Below are 13,328 nucleotides of genomic sequence, written 5' to 3' on the forward strand. Positions count from 1 at the left end.
ACAACATTGATTCCATTATCAATGGATTAAAAAACTATTAGTATAGTCAATTTGATGATAAAATTAATAAGTTGGATTTAATCACTCATCAAATGACTAGTTTTTACAAGAAACAAGGTTTTTATATTAGTTAATTTTCATTTGTGATCAATCAATTAACAGTTGAGTTCATGTATAAGCAATAATGAGTTGCTTAAACAACTTCGTTGTTTATTTAAGCAACCTTTGTTTATTTAAACAACTTAGTTGTTTACCTAGTTTTAATGAGATACAAGGTTATCAGATAAGCAAAAGGAGTTGCTAATAAGCGTATTTTTTTTAAGAAAAAAAGTGTTTTATTTTTGAGTTTTTTTAAATTAAAAACTTAGGGGATCAGTGTTTGTGTAAATAAAAAAAACTTGGGGGGATAGAGTCCCTTTTTAATTTTTTTACTAAGTTACAAATATTTTAATTCAACCTCATCTCTTCATGGAATCTTCATAATTAACCCTAATTAAATATTTATACAAAAGAAAAGTTTTAAAAAGAATAAATCCCCTTTCTTCATTCCACTCTCAAAGAGCCCTTTTAGCTCATTTTCCCGACTGAAACATACTTTGCTCTAAATCTTAGGACCCGTTTGGCCATAAGAATTATTCACTTTTTTTTGAATTTTTTTTCACTTTTTTCAAAAATTAGTGTTTTACATATTTGGAATTTGAAAAACAAGAAAAAAATTCACTTTTTTCGCAATCAAAACAAGTACATTTCAATAAAAAAACACTAAAAAAATGGCCAAACGATTTTTTTTTTTTTATTGCTATGGCCAAACGCCTACTTAATTGAGTAATATTTTAGTTGCGCTTTTCAATTTTCCATATATGGCCAAGAAAGTTTTCGCAGATAAAATTTGCATGTTGGACCCGTGCTGATCCAGTAGTTACATATATAGCACTAGTATCTGATCAAAAAAATAAAAAATAAAAAAAATCATGCAAATCGCTCTGCCTGAGACAGAGAGAGAAAAAGAGTACGGCAAAAAGCATGAAGCAAGAGGCGCATGCCTGAGCAGAGTACCATAATTTGCAGGTATTTCCAGTGCTTCATTTTCTGTTGCATCCATTGAAAAATAGCAGTAGTTATTATGGATATAAATGTGTAAAGTTTGATTGTTGGTGGTGTTCATTTCAAAATCATATTATGGCTTTAGCTGCTAGTCCTCACCAGACTTACATTCCTCTGCCATCCTCCAATTCAGGTCGTCTTTTACTCCGATTTTACCTTTCTAACAACTATTGTTAAGGTTTTTATTGGTTTAGTCTCTGGATTTCTGTTCATTGCCCTTTATATGATGTTTGAAATTCTTCATTTTATCCCTTGGATTTAACTCTACCGGCTATTTGTAAATGGGGTTTACTTTGTTTCATTCTCCACTTTCCATTTTATTTTTTCTTCTTCCTAAAATATCATCAACTCTCTTCACATTTCTATGACTCTTGGCTTTAGAAAAGTTTCAGAGGTTAGTTAGGGTTCTAGATTTTGTTGCTATATGCTTCCATGATTTATCTTTTGCATACCACTATAAGTATTCCCTCCGTCCCAATTTATTAGCCACCTTTTTAATTTCGAGGTTCAAACAAGTCTTTTTTTTTTACCGTAATTCTTTCACATATCGTCTTAATATTTTGAAATTTGAATTGTCTATTATTGTGACTTTTACCTAGTTTCCATGCCCGAATTCACGTTCAAAATTAATTTGTTTGACTCTCGAATTCCGAACTGTGCCACATAAATTGAGAAAGAGGGAGTAATTGCTATCTTGCCACAAACTGACTATATGTGTTTTACCCCTGACAATCGTGATAGCCTTTTGTCTTTTTTGCTGCTCCTTTTCACGCTGTTAGTGTTTTTTTTTTTTGGATAGTGATGTTAGTTGCAGGTCTATATTCTTATCACATTATCATGCATTTGAGCAGGTGGTAGGCGTGCCGCCGATCATGAAGTAGTTCTAAAGCCAGTCCCCATTTTTATCGTCATCCATGAATCTCAACTTCCAGCCACATTTCTCTATCCTTCCCCAAAAAATGAGTTGGTTGTTGGACTTGACTGCGAGGGTGTTGACCTCTGTAGATACGGAACTCTCTGTATTGTGCAGGTTTTTTTTTTTTTTTTTTTTTCAGTTCTCACTTGTTCTGAGTAGATACCATCTTCGTGTCTCACTTGATTGCCAATATTATGTTGTTATTCAGTAGTAGCTTTGTAAGTCTATTATGAGTAGCTTTAGTTGAATATAGGTTGTAGGTTTATAGGTTTTATGATAGAATTTGAGTGGGCCTTGACCATATTACTCGTCTTCTCATTGACCTTTTCTCATTTAAATTAATAGCTTGCTTTTCCGGATGCTATTTACTTGGTTGATGCGATTCGCGGTGGGAAAAAGTTGATTAATGCCTGTAAGCCTGGTCTTGAATCTAGTCATGTCACGAAAGTTATTCACGACTGCAAACGGGATAGTGAGGTCTTATAGAACTTCTTTTAGCCTCCTCTAGTTTCTCCTTTCCTCTTGTATCATTTTTGTCAATTTCTTTCCTCTTTCTTTTTCAGGCATTATACTATCAGTATGGTATCAAGTTGCACAATGTTATGGATACCCAGGTTAGCTTCTTATTTTCTTGGACCTTTATCTGATGATTTGGCGTCAGATCAATGATATCTTTTTCATTAGTAATGCGAAAACTAGGACTGAACATGACCCACTAATGAGATGCTCTTTTTTAAGTTGCTGCCTATGATGATAACTTCTTCTACCATGCAGTGAAAAATCTATCTTGGATGATTAAATGAATCATTTCCCACTGATTCCTTATTTCAGATATGGTTAATTTAATGCAAAGCACTCCTGAACATTAACTTACTTCCAACAGCAAAAAAAAGTTGCTTTTACACTCCAGTCACTGTTTATCTTTCCATGTTGTGCAGATAGCATATTATCTGATAGAGGAACAGTTGGGGAAAAAGAGCACACCAGCTGGCCATATCTCTTTTGTACACCTTCTTGCAGATCCACGCTATTGTGGTACTATGTCCCTGTTCAACTTCTATTCATCTTTCATGTAGTTGACTGCACCAAGTATATGAATGTTAGGTGGTTAAATGCAAAAACTCTTACTGGATGATAAGTCTGGTTTATTTTTGTTTCCTGGAAGCATCTTGATTTGGTTTTGAGAAATTAGATCTATAAAAATCCAAATGTCACTAGTTATGGTTTTTTGGTTAAGAAAAATAAATTCTTGTGATTTTTAAAATTACAGCTGATAATGCTGAAAAACAAGGGCAAGGATTATGTAGAATTTGGTAGTGATTATGCTTGCTCTTATGGTTTTTAATCATAAAAGACTAAGGAAAAGAATTCAAAGTTCCCTATTTGAAGTGCATCTCATTCTTTGAGGGATGTCTTTCACCATTGTGTTAGCCTTGCATTTAGAGAGATGGCATTGAAAATTGATACTATTCTGTAAGTTCTGACTAGGGAACAAATTAATATGCATATTTCAAGTTGTCACGGTAATGAATACATGTAATTTGTTGGGAGGATCCTTCTAAAGGAAATCATTTTTTCCTGCTAGTTCATAACTTCAAATTGTAAAAAAAGAAAAAAAAAAAATGAAGCAAAAAATCTACATTGCACAGAAAGAATTCTTCTTGATACCGACAATATAACCTCAAATATATTTTGCACTTCCAGTGGAACTTGTCGCTCTAACCGCCTCTCCTCTCTGACTGTTTTTTATCATAAAAACCTAGGGCATGCAATGAACTTTAATGATGATCATGAGTAGAAAATGCTCGCTATTGAAAATTTCTCATAGTCAGTTGTAAAATAGAAGTTCATGGAGAGATTAAGTTGCTAATAGGCTTTCCTTTTTCTTTTGTATATCTTTTATGTGATTGCAGGTATTTCATATGTCGAGAAAAAGGAAGTCCGTTCACTTCTGAGAGAGGTTGGATTCTGTTTTACCTATTTCTCTTCCGTTGACATGCCTTCCACGTGGAACATGCATCCTTGGATATCATTCCCAGGCCACAGTTAAATAGTTTTACAGGAAAAAAAAAAAAATTGAGGAAGTTCTTGGATCCTTTTGCCAAGAGGTTCTCAAAGACTTCGGTAGTAGAAAAATGAGATGAAATATATATGGTAACAATTACCAAGAAGGCACTTGGCAATAAGTAGTCTTCAGGAACTAACACGGTGCGAAACTAAACCAAAGTCTTACTATGCCTCTTCCCCACCTCCGAATAGAAAGAATACCAAAAAGAAAAAAAAGAAAGCCATCCCCATATCCCTGCTATTGGAAAATAATCACCTAGTACTTAGAGTTGGCAAGGGATGGATTCTTTGACAAGATTTTCTTCGTCTGTTGCTTGCTTCACTTAACTATGTGCTCATCCAAATAGTTTTTTCTATTACACTGGTATCTGGACCAGCTTGCGGGCACCTCAATTATTCTATCCGATGGCCGCTACCTTCTACTAGCATAGGTTCCGGGTAACTCTGCCCACCAAGGCTTGAGCAGATCGGAAGAAATCACCTAGTATTTTTTTCCTCTGCTGGGATTTGAACCCGAAACCACATGACTCTTCAAAATAGTTGTCAATCACTAGCAAATGGTCTTTCATTTTGATATGCTAGCCCAAAAGGCTTAGGTTTTGCTCAGTTATACATGATGAAAACTTTTCATGTAAATTCATTTTAGTCTCAGATTAACTATGTGGAGCTTCTTCCATGCTGATGTACTCCCTTTTCCGCACCGTATCGTGGATTTATGTATCTTCCAGAATCATATTGCTTAGTTCCTTTTCTGCAGGATCCTCAGTTTTGGACTTACAGACCATTATCTGAGCTGATGGTCCGTGCGGCTGCTGATGATGTTCGATTTCTTCCATACATATTCCATAAGATGATGGAGAAATTGAGTGAACAATCATTGTGGAGACTTGCAGTTCGTGGTTCACTTTGTTGTCGGTGTTTCTGCACAAGTGACAACAAATATGCTGATTGGCCAGCAATCCCTTCAATTCCAGGTAATCTCGATCTCTTCACCAAGGCCATGAATGCATATAGTGGTACCAGAAAATATATGTTGTTTCGTCCGGATATTATTGGAGAAATTTCTCATCCTTCATAACTATATTTAGGCCTCGGAGCCTTGTCCTGACTTTTGCCGGGTTTGATCACCTCTAAGTTAGTAGGAAATTAAGCTGCCCCATCATAACTATAATACAAGAAGTATTAGATGTGATTCATGTAGGTGGAAGGCTGATTGACATGGCCTATTTTTGGAGATATAAATTTAAAATAGGACTGATCTTGAAAATTTAATCTGTGAAAGTTGTACAACAACAACATATCCAGTGTGATTCCACAAGTGGGGTCTGGGGAGGGTGGGGTGTACGCAGCACTTACCCCTACCTTTGCGGGCAGAGAGAGGATGTTTCCGATGGGGATGCTCAACTCAAGAAAAGCGTTTATCAAAACAAAGTTTGAGAAAAGTAGAAAAGTATGAGTAAAAAGCTACCCGCAAGGCGGCCGAGTCGGGTTGAGCGGGGGGATCTCCCAAACGGGGTCTCGTGTTCGAAACACCCGCATGCTTTCTCGGCCGAGCTCGTCGCACAAAGCTTGCCTAGTGCGGTTTACCTCTCCGTATTATTTGCGGCTATTACACTAGAGCGGCGGGTTTACCCTGTGTGTGCACCAAAGCGGTAGCGGATGTGGTTCCTTGTCATAAAAAAATGCGAGTAAAAAGCTAAGATAAAAATCTCAAGAAAAGAAATGTATCGACAACAAAAATAGTAAAGATAGCCAAAGTAAAGGAAACAAACATAGTAATAAAATTGAAGAATAAGGTAAAGACATATAAAGTGCCAAACCATGATCTTCCCCAGGAAAGAGAAAAACTGTTCGACTACCTACTAAACTTCTACTCTAATCCTATCTGTGGTCATGTTCTCGTGAGCCGGAGATGTGTCATGTTCGTGCCTAATCACCTCTCCGGACAGTAGACCTATCACTGCCAACCTCTTGACCCTCATCACTGGGGCGTCTATGCTCCTCCTCCTTACATGCCCAAAACATCTCAGTCTTGCCTCCCGCATCTTGTCTACCACTGAGGCCACTCCTACCTTGCCCCGTAGATCCTCAACATCAACAACAACAACAACAACAACATACCCAAGATAATCCCACCATATGGGATCCTGGGAGGGCAGAGCAGGACCTTGCCCCGTAGATCCTCATTCCTATAAAATGTTATCTTATCAAATTCTTGATAATCTTAACCAATAAAATGTTAGTGCATTCCTGCTAAAATGTGATTCATCCTGTCAGAGTTCCTCAATGTGGAAAGAGATACTTTGGAAGAGGAGATTCTATCGGTACTTGATGTGCCACCCGGGAAAATGGGATGTGTTATTGGTAGAAAAGGGTCCTCAATTTTGTCAATCAAAGAATCATGCAAGTAAGTCTCTCCCTTTCATCATTCTTGTTAGTTGGTTTATAGCCTGCTTGGCCGTGTTTTTGGGAAGTTAAAAGTATTAATTTTTTTCAAAAACCGCTTATTTTAGAGAATTAAGGTATTTAACCAAGCTTTTATGGAAAAATATAAGTGCTTTTGAGTAGCAGTAGCTTTTCCTTAGAAGCACTTTTCAAACCTTGGTCAAGCACAAATTACTGCTCTAATATTGGCAAAAATGGTTTTCAAATTGATTAGCCGAACACGAACTGCTAATCTTCAAAAGAAAAGCAATTTTCAAAATAAGCAGATTTTGGAAGCTTGGTCAAAGATGCTATTAGTGGGTCCTGATATGAAACATTTTGCAGGGCAGAAATCCTAATTGGTGGATCGAAGGGAGCACCAAACAAGGTTGGTAAATATAAACATGCACTCACTCCCTCCCTCTGAATTTACGTGGTGGTCTGATTGGACATGAACTATCTGTTGTTTCTTATACTTCGATTATCGTATTATTATGTAGTAGTTACTGCTCCTTTGTTTTTCAGGCAACTTTTTCATGTCTTTTATACTGCTTTGAACTGGTTGTCCCTGTGCCGAGGGTCTCCCGGAAAAAAGCCTTTCTACCTCCCAAAGGTAGGAGTAAAGTTTTACAGTACATTCTTCCTCCCTGCATCCCCACTATGTGGGATTTCAAGGGGTATGTTGTTGTCGTCCTCGTCGTTGTCTGATTGGACATGGAGTTTAAAAAAGAAAGAAAAACTTTTGAAACATGTCGTGAAAAACAATCCATAGTTATGTGGAAATGAGAATTTTCAAGTTAAATTGTTTCTAATTATGGAAAAATATTATTCTTGTTGGGACAGACTAAAAGGATATACGTCGCATAAATTGGGACAGTGGGAGTAGCTCTTTACTTTTGAATTATTACCGAAGGATACATTGTTGTACTTTTTCCTCTCATGTCATCTCTATTTTCTGGGCCAATTCATGCACAAGTTTACAGTTCAAAATTAGCACTTGAGTTCTGGTGCACTTATCCCCTGCACATACATTGCTAGGGAGGAAGTTGGTCTGCATGATTCTGGTGTCTAGACAGAGTTCATTGGTGTATGTGATCAGTGTAGGTGGGGTTGTTAGACGGGGTTTTTACCTAGTAAGGGATGGAGCGTAAGCTTCGCGCCCCATTAATCTTTAAATTCTGCTAATAGATAAATTCACAAAAATGCGAGTATTAAATAAAATAAATATAAACATGAATCGTAAAATTAAAAGATGAAATTAAATGTTGAGAAAATTTAATACAACAATGATATATGAAGCAATGATACTATCCTAAAACTTAAACAAATAAAGGAGGAATATTAACTTAGAAAGAAATGTCATATGTGCCTCTTAAAAAATAAGTGAATCTGGAAATACTTTTAGTACTATAATTTAAAGTTCTCTTCAAAGAGTACTATTGTCATTAACACTCAAGAGTGGGGCCTAGTGCTCAATGAAGTGGGTTGAGAACCATCAGTTCTCAGGTTCAAACCCCAGCGGAGACAAAAATACTAGTTGGTTTTTTTCCATCTATCCAAGTCTTGGTGAATAGAGTTATTGCACTTGTGCTGGTGGGAGGTAGTAGATATCCCGTGAAATTAATCGAGGTGCAAGCTGGTCCGAACACCACTGTTAATAAAAAAAAAAAGGCTACTCTTGTCATTATTGAATTTCGGTCCTTATAGAAATAATTCTGAATTGTGTAATACAACTCCATCACGTTGTGATTCCCACAAGTTAATAAATCAAGAAACAACTCAGAATACTATGATTCATCACTAAAAGAGTAAACGTTGACTAGAATTATTTGCATATGTTAATCACTAAGACTTGACTATGAAATAAACAAGTTCATACCTCAGAAGGACAATATTGCTATCATTTATCAACAGGATTCAAGTAGAGAAACAAGATTTGAATATGCAAATATAGAGATTGAAGCGTGAAAACCTAGCAAAAATTAAGACAGATTTTTCACAGACAAAAGTTTCCTCTAAATTTACTCTTATGGTGTTCTTAGTGGGAGAATATGTGATATTAGATCTAATTTTGAGTTGAAATATTCTCAAACTTCCGATTTGTGAACAATGAAAAGGACTTTAGAAGAGTCAAGGAGAGTTAAGAAATTTGAAGGTCTAGGCTAATTACACCTAATTGCAGAGAAACTGTGGGATGAGCCGCATTGAGTGTTGGGCTTGTTCGTAGTATATGTCCGGGTGCTTGAGGCTATGTCTCACGAGACGAGCCTTTTACTTCTGGCCTAAGGTTTTTTTGCCTCACTCCAAGGTGAGCTCCAGATGAGTCTCAATTTTGCCTTTCAAAATATTTTATTTGAAAAGGATTCCATAGTAATTGTTTGCACCGGTTAAAATGCTTGCGTGCCTGAGAGTTGCATTTTAGCACGTAAATATTAGCCTGGGAAACGATGAAATTGAGTAATATGATATATTAAAAGTGGAAGCTAACTAAAAAGATAGCTTGATTTTTTTATGTTCGAGGGTGTTGCCCACTTTTTGGGATTACACTGTATGTTGTTGTTTGGTTTGGGGGGCGTTGATTTGATACGTATAACACCAATCTTCCATGTTTGATCAGGTTTTCATCATTGGCCCCCTTAAGCAGGTAAGGAAAGCAGAAGCCATGTTGAGGGGCCGGATGTTATGAGATACTTTTGACCTTTTTGCTGCATCTCGAAGCTGGAGCTTTGTGTTCATACTACTTGATCATCATGCTAAACAAAAACCTATCTCCACTTTTGTTTTGCTAATATTCACCTTGATCTTCCATGCGAATTCGTCTCACATTCGATGGGGTGCTAAATGGATGCATCTTTTTGGAAGTTAAATCTGTATTTGCTTTACCATTACTTGGTTTATGCGTGAAAATGAAAAAGATTGTTTTAGCTCCCTAATTCCTCTCTTTTCAGAGTCGTAAGAATGTGTGGTGAATTGATGGTGTTTGGTACTGGGCTTATTAGTAACTCCGCCCACGAAGGCACTTAGAAAATTACATAGTGTTCTTTGTCTCTATTAGGATTTGAACCTTGATTTTCCATGGTTTTCACCCACTTTAGTGATTGCTAGGGCAAACCTTTTAAGTGTCATGTTGTAAGAATGTCTTGATGAGGATGGTCAAAATTTTAGTGTGGACATTGTTCTATTAGTCAGTTGCGAACTTGATTGATGGAGTGGTCACTCTTCTTTGGGGTCATTGTCATGCCCACGGAGTGGCCAGCTTGGGAATTTTGAGAATACTACTGGAATAGGAGTGGACTATCAGATTGCCCAGTTGTAATTATTGTAGTGGAGCCATGGACTTAGTTCTAGAAAATGTTGAGAAAGTGACAACTTTGTGAAAGGGATAAAACGTAGCCCCCCCTATTCACATGACCACTCGGTGACTTTGGGGGTTGCGGACAAAAGAGGTCGTTGGGGGGCTGAGGCCATTGAATTTGACACAATGGTACCGTTCAATGCATGTACACCAAATGTTTCTACAAGACTACAACGCAAAGAAACCTCTTGAATGCAGAATTGAATTGATGTTGGCCTTCCCCGATATCCTTTTATGTACTATTCTGCCGACTTGTGGTTCTTCATTTCTAGTAAATGGGAGCACGAACTCTGAGAAAAACAGCTCCACAAAGTTGGCTATGATGGGGCCATTTCTCATTAAGGCATCTCTCTGATCGACTTGGTCTAATATGTCTCAACTTCATTAATGTTGGACCGAGTTACCTATCCTAATATTACTCATATTCGATTGAAAATCTACTACATTTAACTCGTATAATGTGACACTATTATTTCATGAGAATAACAACAACAAATAATAATTACTCCTCAATTCTAAGCAAGTTGGGTTAACTTTATGATTTTTTCTTGTCATTGTTATTTCATTTACTCTTGTCCATGTTCAATATATGACTGAAGTCACTTTAAAAAGAACGTTCATTTGATTTCTGATCAAATTATTGCTACTATTGTTAGAGAATTAATTTATAGTGTTTTCTTTAACTTTTTCTTGGATTATTTTTAGTGCCAGAGTCAGGTACGGGTATTCATAAGAACACTAGAATGTTACAGCTAGGATTGTAACTTCTGGCTTAAATCAATGTTTGGATCCCCTCTGTCACTATATACTAGAATCTTTTCTTATATTAAGGGAACTCAACAATTTATGTATAACTAATTATTTATTTATTTATTTGCATAGTTTAATTCTCCTATGAAGGCAATTCAGCTAAACCCTCCTCTTGCTTAATTGTAGTGCTATGTACTATATCTCCAAAATATTATTGGAAAAAATGAAAGAATGAAGTTATTGATGTATAATTTCACACCAAAATTTGAACATATTGATCCGTATCCTTTGAATATTAGTAGTACAATAACAACAACTACACCACAATCTCAATCAAGTTTAGGATGCTAAATAAGAAAGACTAATATATATGTTCTTTGCATCCTTAATCAATGACTCATCTAGTGTTTTAGATACTTATATTGCCTCTTTAAGTAATACAAATACCACTTATATTGCCGCTTAAACACATTGATCCCTATACTTTGAATAGTAAATAATAACAATTATAATAATTATTCATTATGTCAAACAAATTGAGTTCAGTTATATGAATCATCACATGTTTTGCAGTATTTTAAACAAAGAAGACCTAATATTCTGGAACTCTCTATAGGAGAATGTTATTGCATCCTTAATCAATGACTAATCTAATGTCTTAGATACTTGCATTCCCTCATTAAGTAATCGTTCAATACTACCAAGATTCCTATAGATTTAGGTTTATAATTCGTGCAAAAAAATGTCAAATCATTTTCTAAAAACAAAATGATACGAAGTAGATGGAAATCCAACAAGATAACCTAAACAAGTAATTTGACTGCTGTCATGAGAATCAAGAATAAACTAAATTTAGTACCAATCATGCATATCATGATCATCTGCAGATATCAAATAACACTTTAATAAATTAAACAAGGAATACTCTAGTTCTAATTTTAGAGAGTATCAATGTGATGATTCTCATGATCAGATCTGATGGTCCAAATCAGCAGCTCCGATTGATTTCCCATATGGGAGATGTCTATCTGGTACTGTATTCAACCACTAAATTCCCTCCACGTGTACATGAGGGCTTGTGTTCACGTGTGTACGGCAAGGATAATAATTTTATATTGAATGTTGATGATACCATAGTAGAAAGGATTTGTAGGTCCCATTTGGCAAAGCCGAGCCAATAGATAATGGCTTGAAAGTGACGTCATGGAAGCCGACAAGTTGACAACTCACGTCGAACTCTTATTATAACGCGGGATGCATTTAGTGATCGTTTGGTACATCTAAAATTATCCCTGATTAAATTAGTTGTAATTTATCCTTCATTTCATTATTTTACTTGAGAGATGGGATAAAATTAGGATTAAGTGGGATAAGGTGGGGTATCCCTGGAAAAGCCTTCATTTTATATAGGTGAGATATTTATATATATATATATATACCGCTGCACCAAACGATATATTAGTGTTTTTTTTTTTTCTTTCAGTTTGGATGGTGACATTAGAGGATAGAACAATATGATAAAGAGCGTGTGGATGGATGGACCACTTCGTTTTGTGGGCCGAACACTCATCTTAATGAGGCGTACATCTAAAATCGGCCCAAATTAGTTGTATATACCTTCATTTCAAATTTTACTTGGGAAATTAACTTAATTAAATAGCCATCTGCCAAAAAAGATAGCTGACAAATGTATAATATATATATATATATATATACCTCTCAAGGATATATTACGCTGAGGGTCTTTCAAAAACAACCCCTCTACCTTTAAGCGTATGTGGGCCCCATGATTTTAAGGCTCAAACCGTGAAGAACTAAACACTGAAAGGCTCACAGTGCTCAACATCTACTATCTATACATAAAAAATAATTTTTTAACCACGATAAACAATGAATTTTTTCGATGGGAGGGTTCGGATGTTGTGTGTGCGTGTGTGTATATATATATATATATATATATATATATATATATATGTGTGTGTGTGTGTGTGTATATGTGTATATTGGATAGCATATAGTTATTTTTCGCTGAGCGATCAAATATGTAACTCCCCTTTTCACATCCCAAAACCTAGAAATATTTCCAATTTCATCTCTTAAGTTTGAGACGTCATTCAAAAATTTGTCCCTACAACCTCTATAGTTGTGTAACAATAGAACTATAAAGTTTTAAAGTTAAATACAATACATTTAATCCAACTTAATCTATGTCCAACAGAACAAATAATGCTTTATATATCTCATATACCCAGTTGTTGTTGTTGTATGGTTTTTAAATGCACGTTGTCTAATGTTTTTGGAGGAATTTATTTTCTATACCAAAATACTTTTGTCTAAACAGAATGGGCAATAATTTTTAACGTATTAGATTAAACAAGGTATTTTACGTGTAATTGGACGAAAAGAAAGAATAATTGGTACGTTAAATTTTGTAAATCGTAATTGTTACTGTAGCAGCATATTAATAATGTTTTTGTCCGCTTATAGATTGTTTTTCTTGTTGTGGTTTATTGGAATTGTCTTCTACTTCAACTAAATTCCAGAAATATATTGTATTCTATCACAAAGAAACTTCTCATTGCCCCACGGATAAATGACAAAAGCTTTCAAGGCTTGAAGCAACTTCAATTCATGACCTGTACGTACATCAAAGTAGATGATGTTAAAAAAAAAAAAAAAAAAGAGAGTAATTAAACAAATGTAGAAAATAAA

The 13,328-nt window shown here is 35.5% G+C and overlaps 1 protein-coding gene across 4 annotated transcripts; it reads left to right on the forward strand.

Annotated features, from left to right (window-relative positions):
- The first annotated feature begins 1,074 nt into the window (after positions 1-1,074).
- LOC132055381 (uncharacterized) lies at positions 1,075-9,439 on the forward strand. 4 transcript variants are annotated; one of them, XM_059447173.1, is made up of 10 exons: positions 1,075-1,237; positions 1,956-2,134; positions 2,366-2,497; positions 2,584-2,634; positions 2,959-3,055; positions 3,934-3,980; positions 4,845-5,061; positions 6,365-6,494; positions 6,857-6,899; positions 9,129-9,439. In XM_059447173.1, exons 1-10 carry the CDS (start codon positions 1,180-1,182, stop codon positions 9,195-9,197), a joined length of 1,023 nt encoding a protein of 340 aa, XP_059303156.1. In that variant the 5' UTR covers positions 1,075-1,179; the 3' UTR covers positions 9,198-9,439. The 4 variants fall into 4 exon arrangements, with proteins under 4 accessions (XP_059303156.1, XP_059303158.1, XP_059303159.1 ...); XM_059447175.1 differs by having other exon boundaries at positions 9,156-9,439; XM_059447176.1 differs by having other exon boundaries at positions 6,862-6,899.
- Positions 9,440-13,328: the final 3,889 nt, after the last annotated feature.

Source organism: Lycium ferocissimum, chromosome 5, assembly GCF_029784015.1.
Source record: "Lycium ferocissimum isolate CSIRO_LF1 chromosome 5, AGI_CSIRO_Lferr_CH_V1, whole genome shotgun sequence".
NCBI classification, from domain to species: domain Eukaryota; kingdom Viridiplantae; phylum Streptophyta; class Magnoliopsida; order Solanales; family Solanaceae; genus Lycium; species Lycium ferocissimum.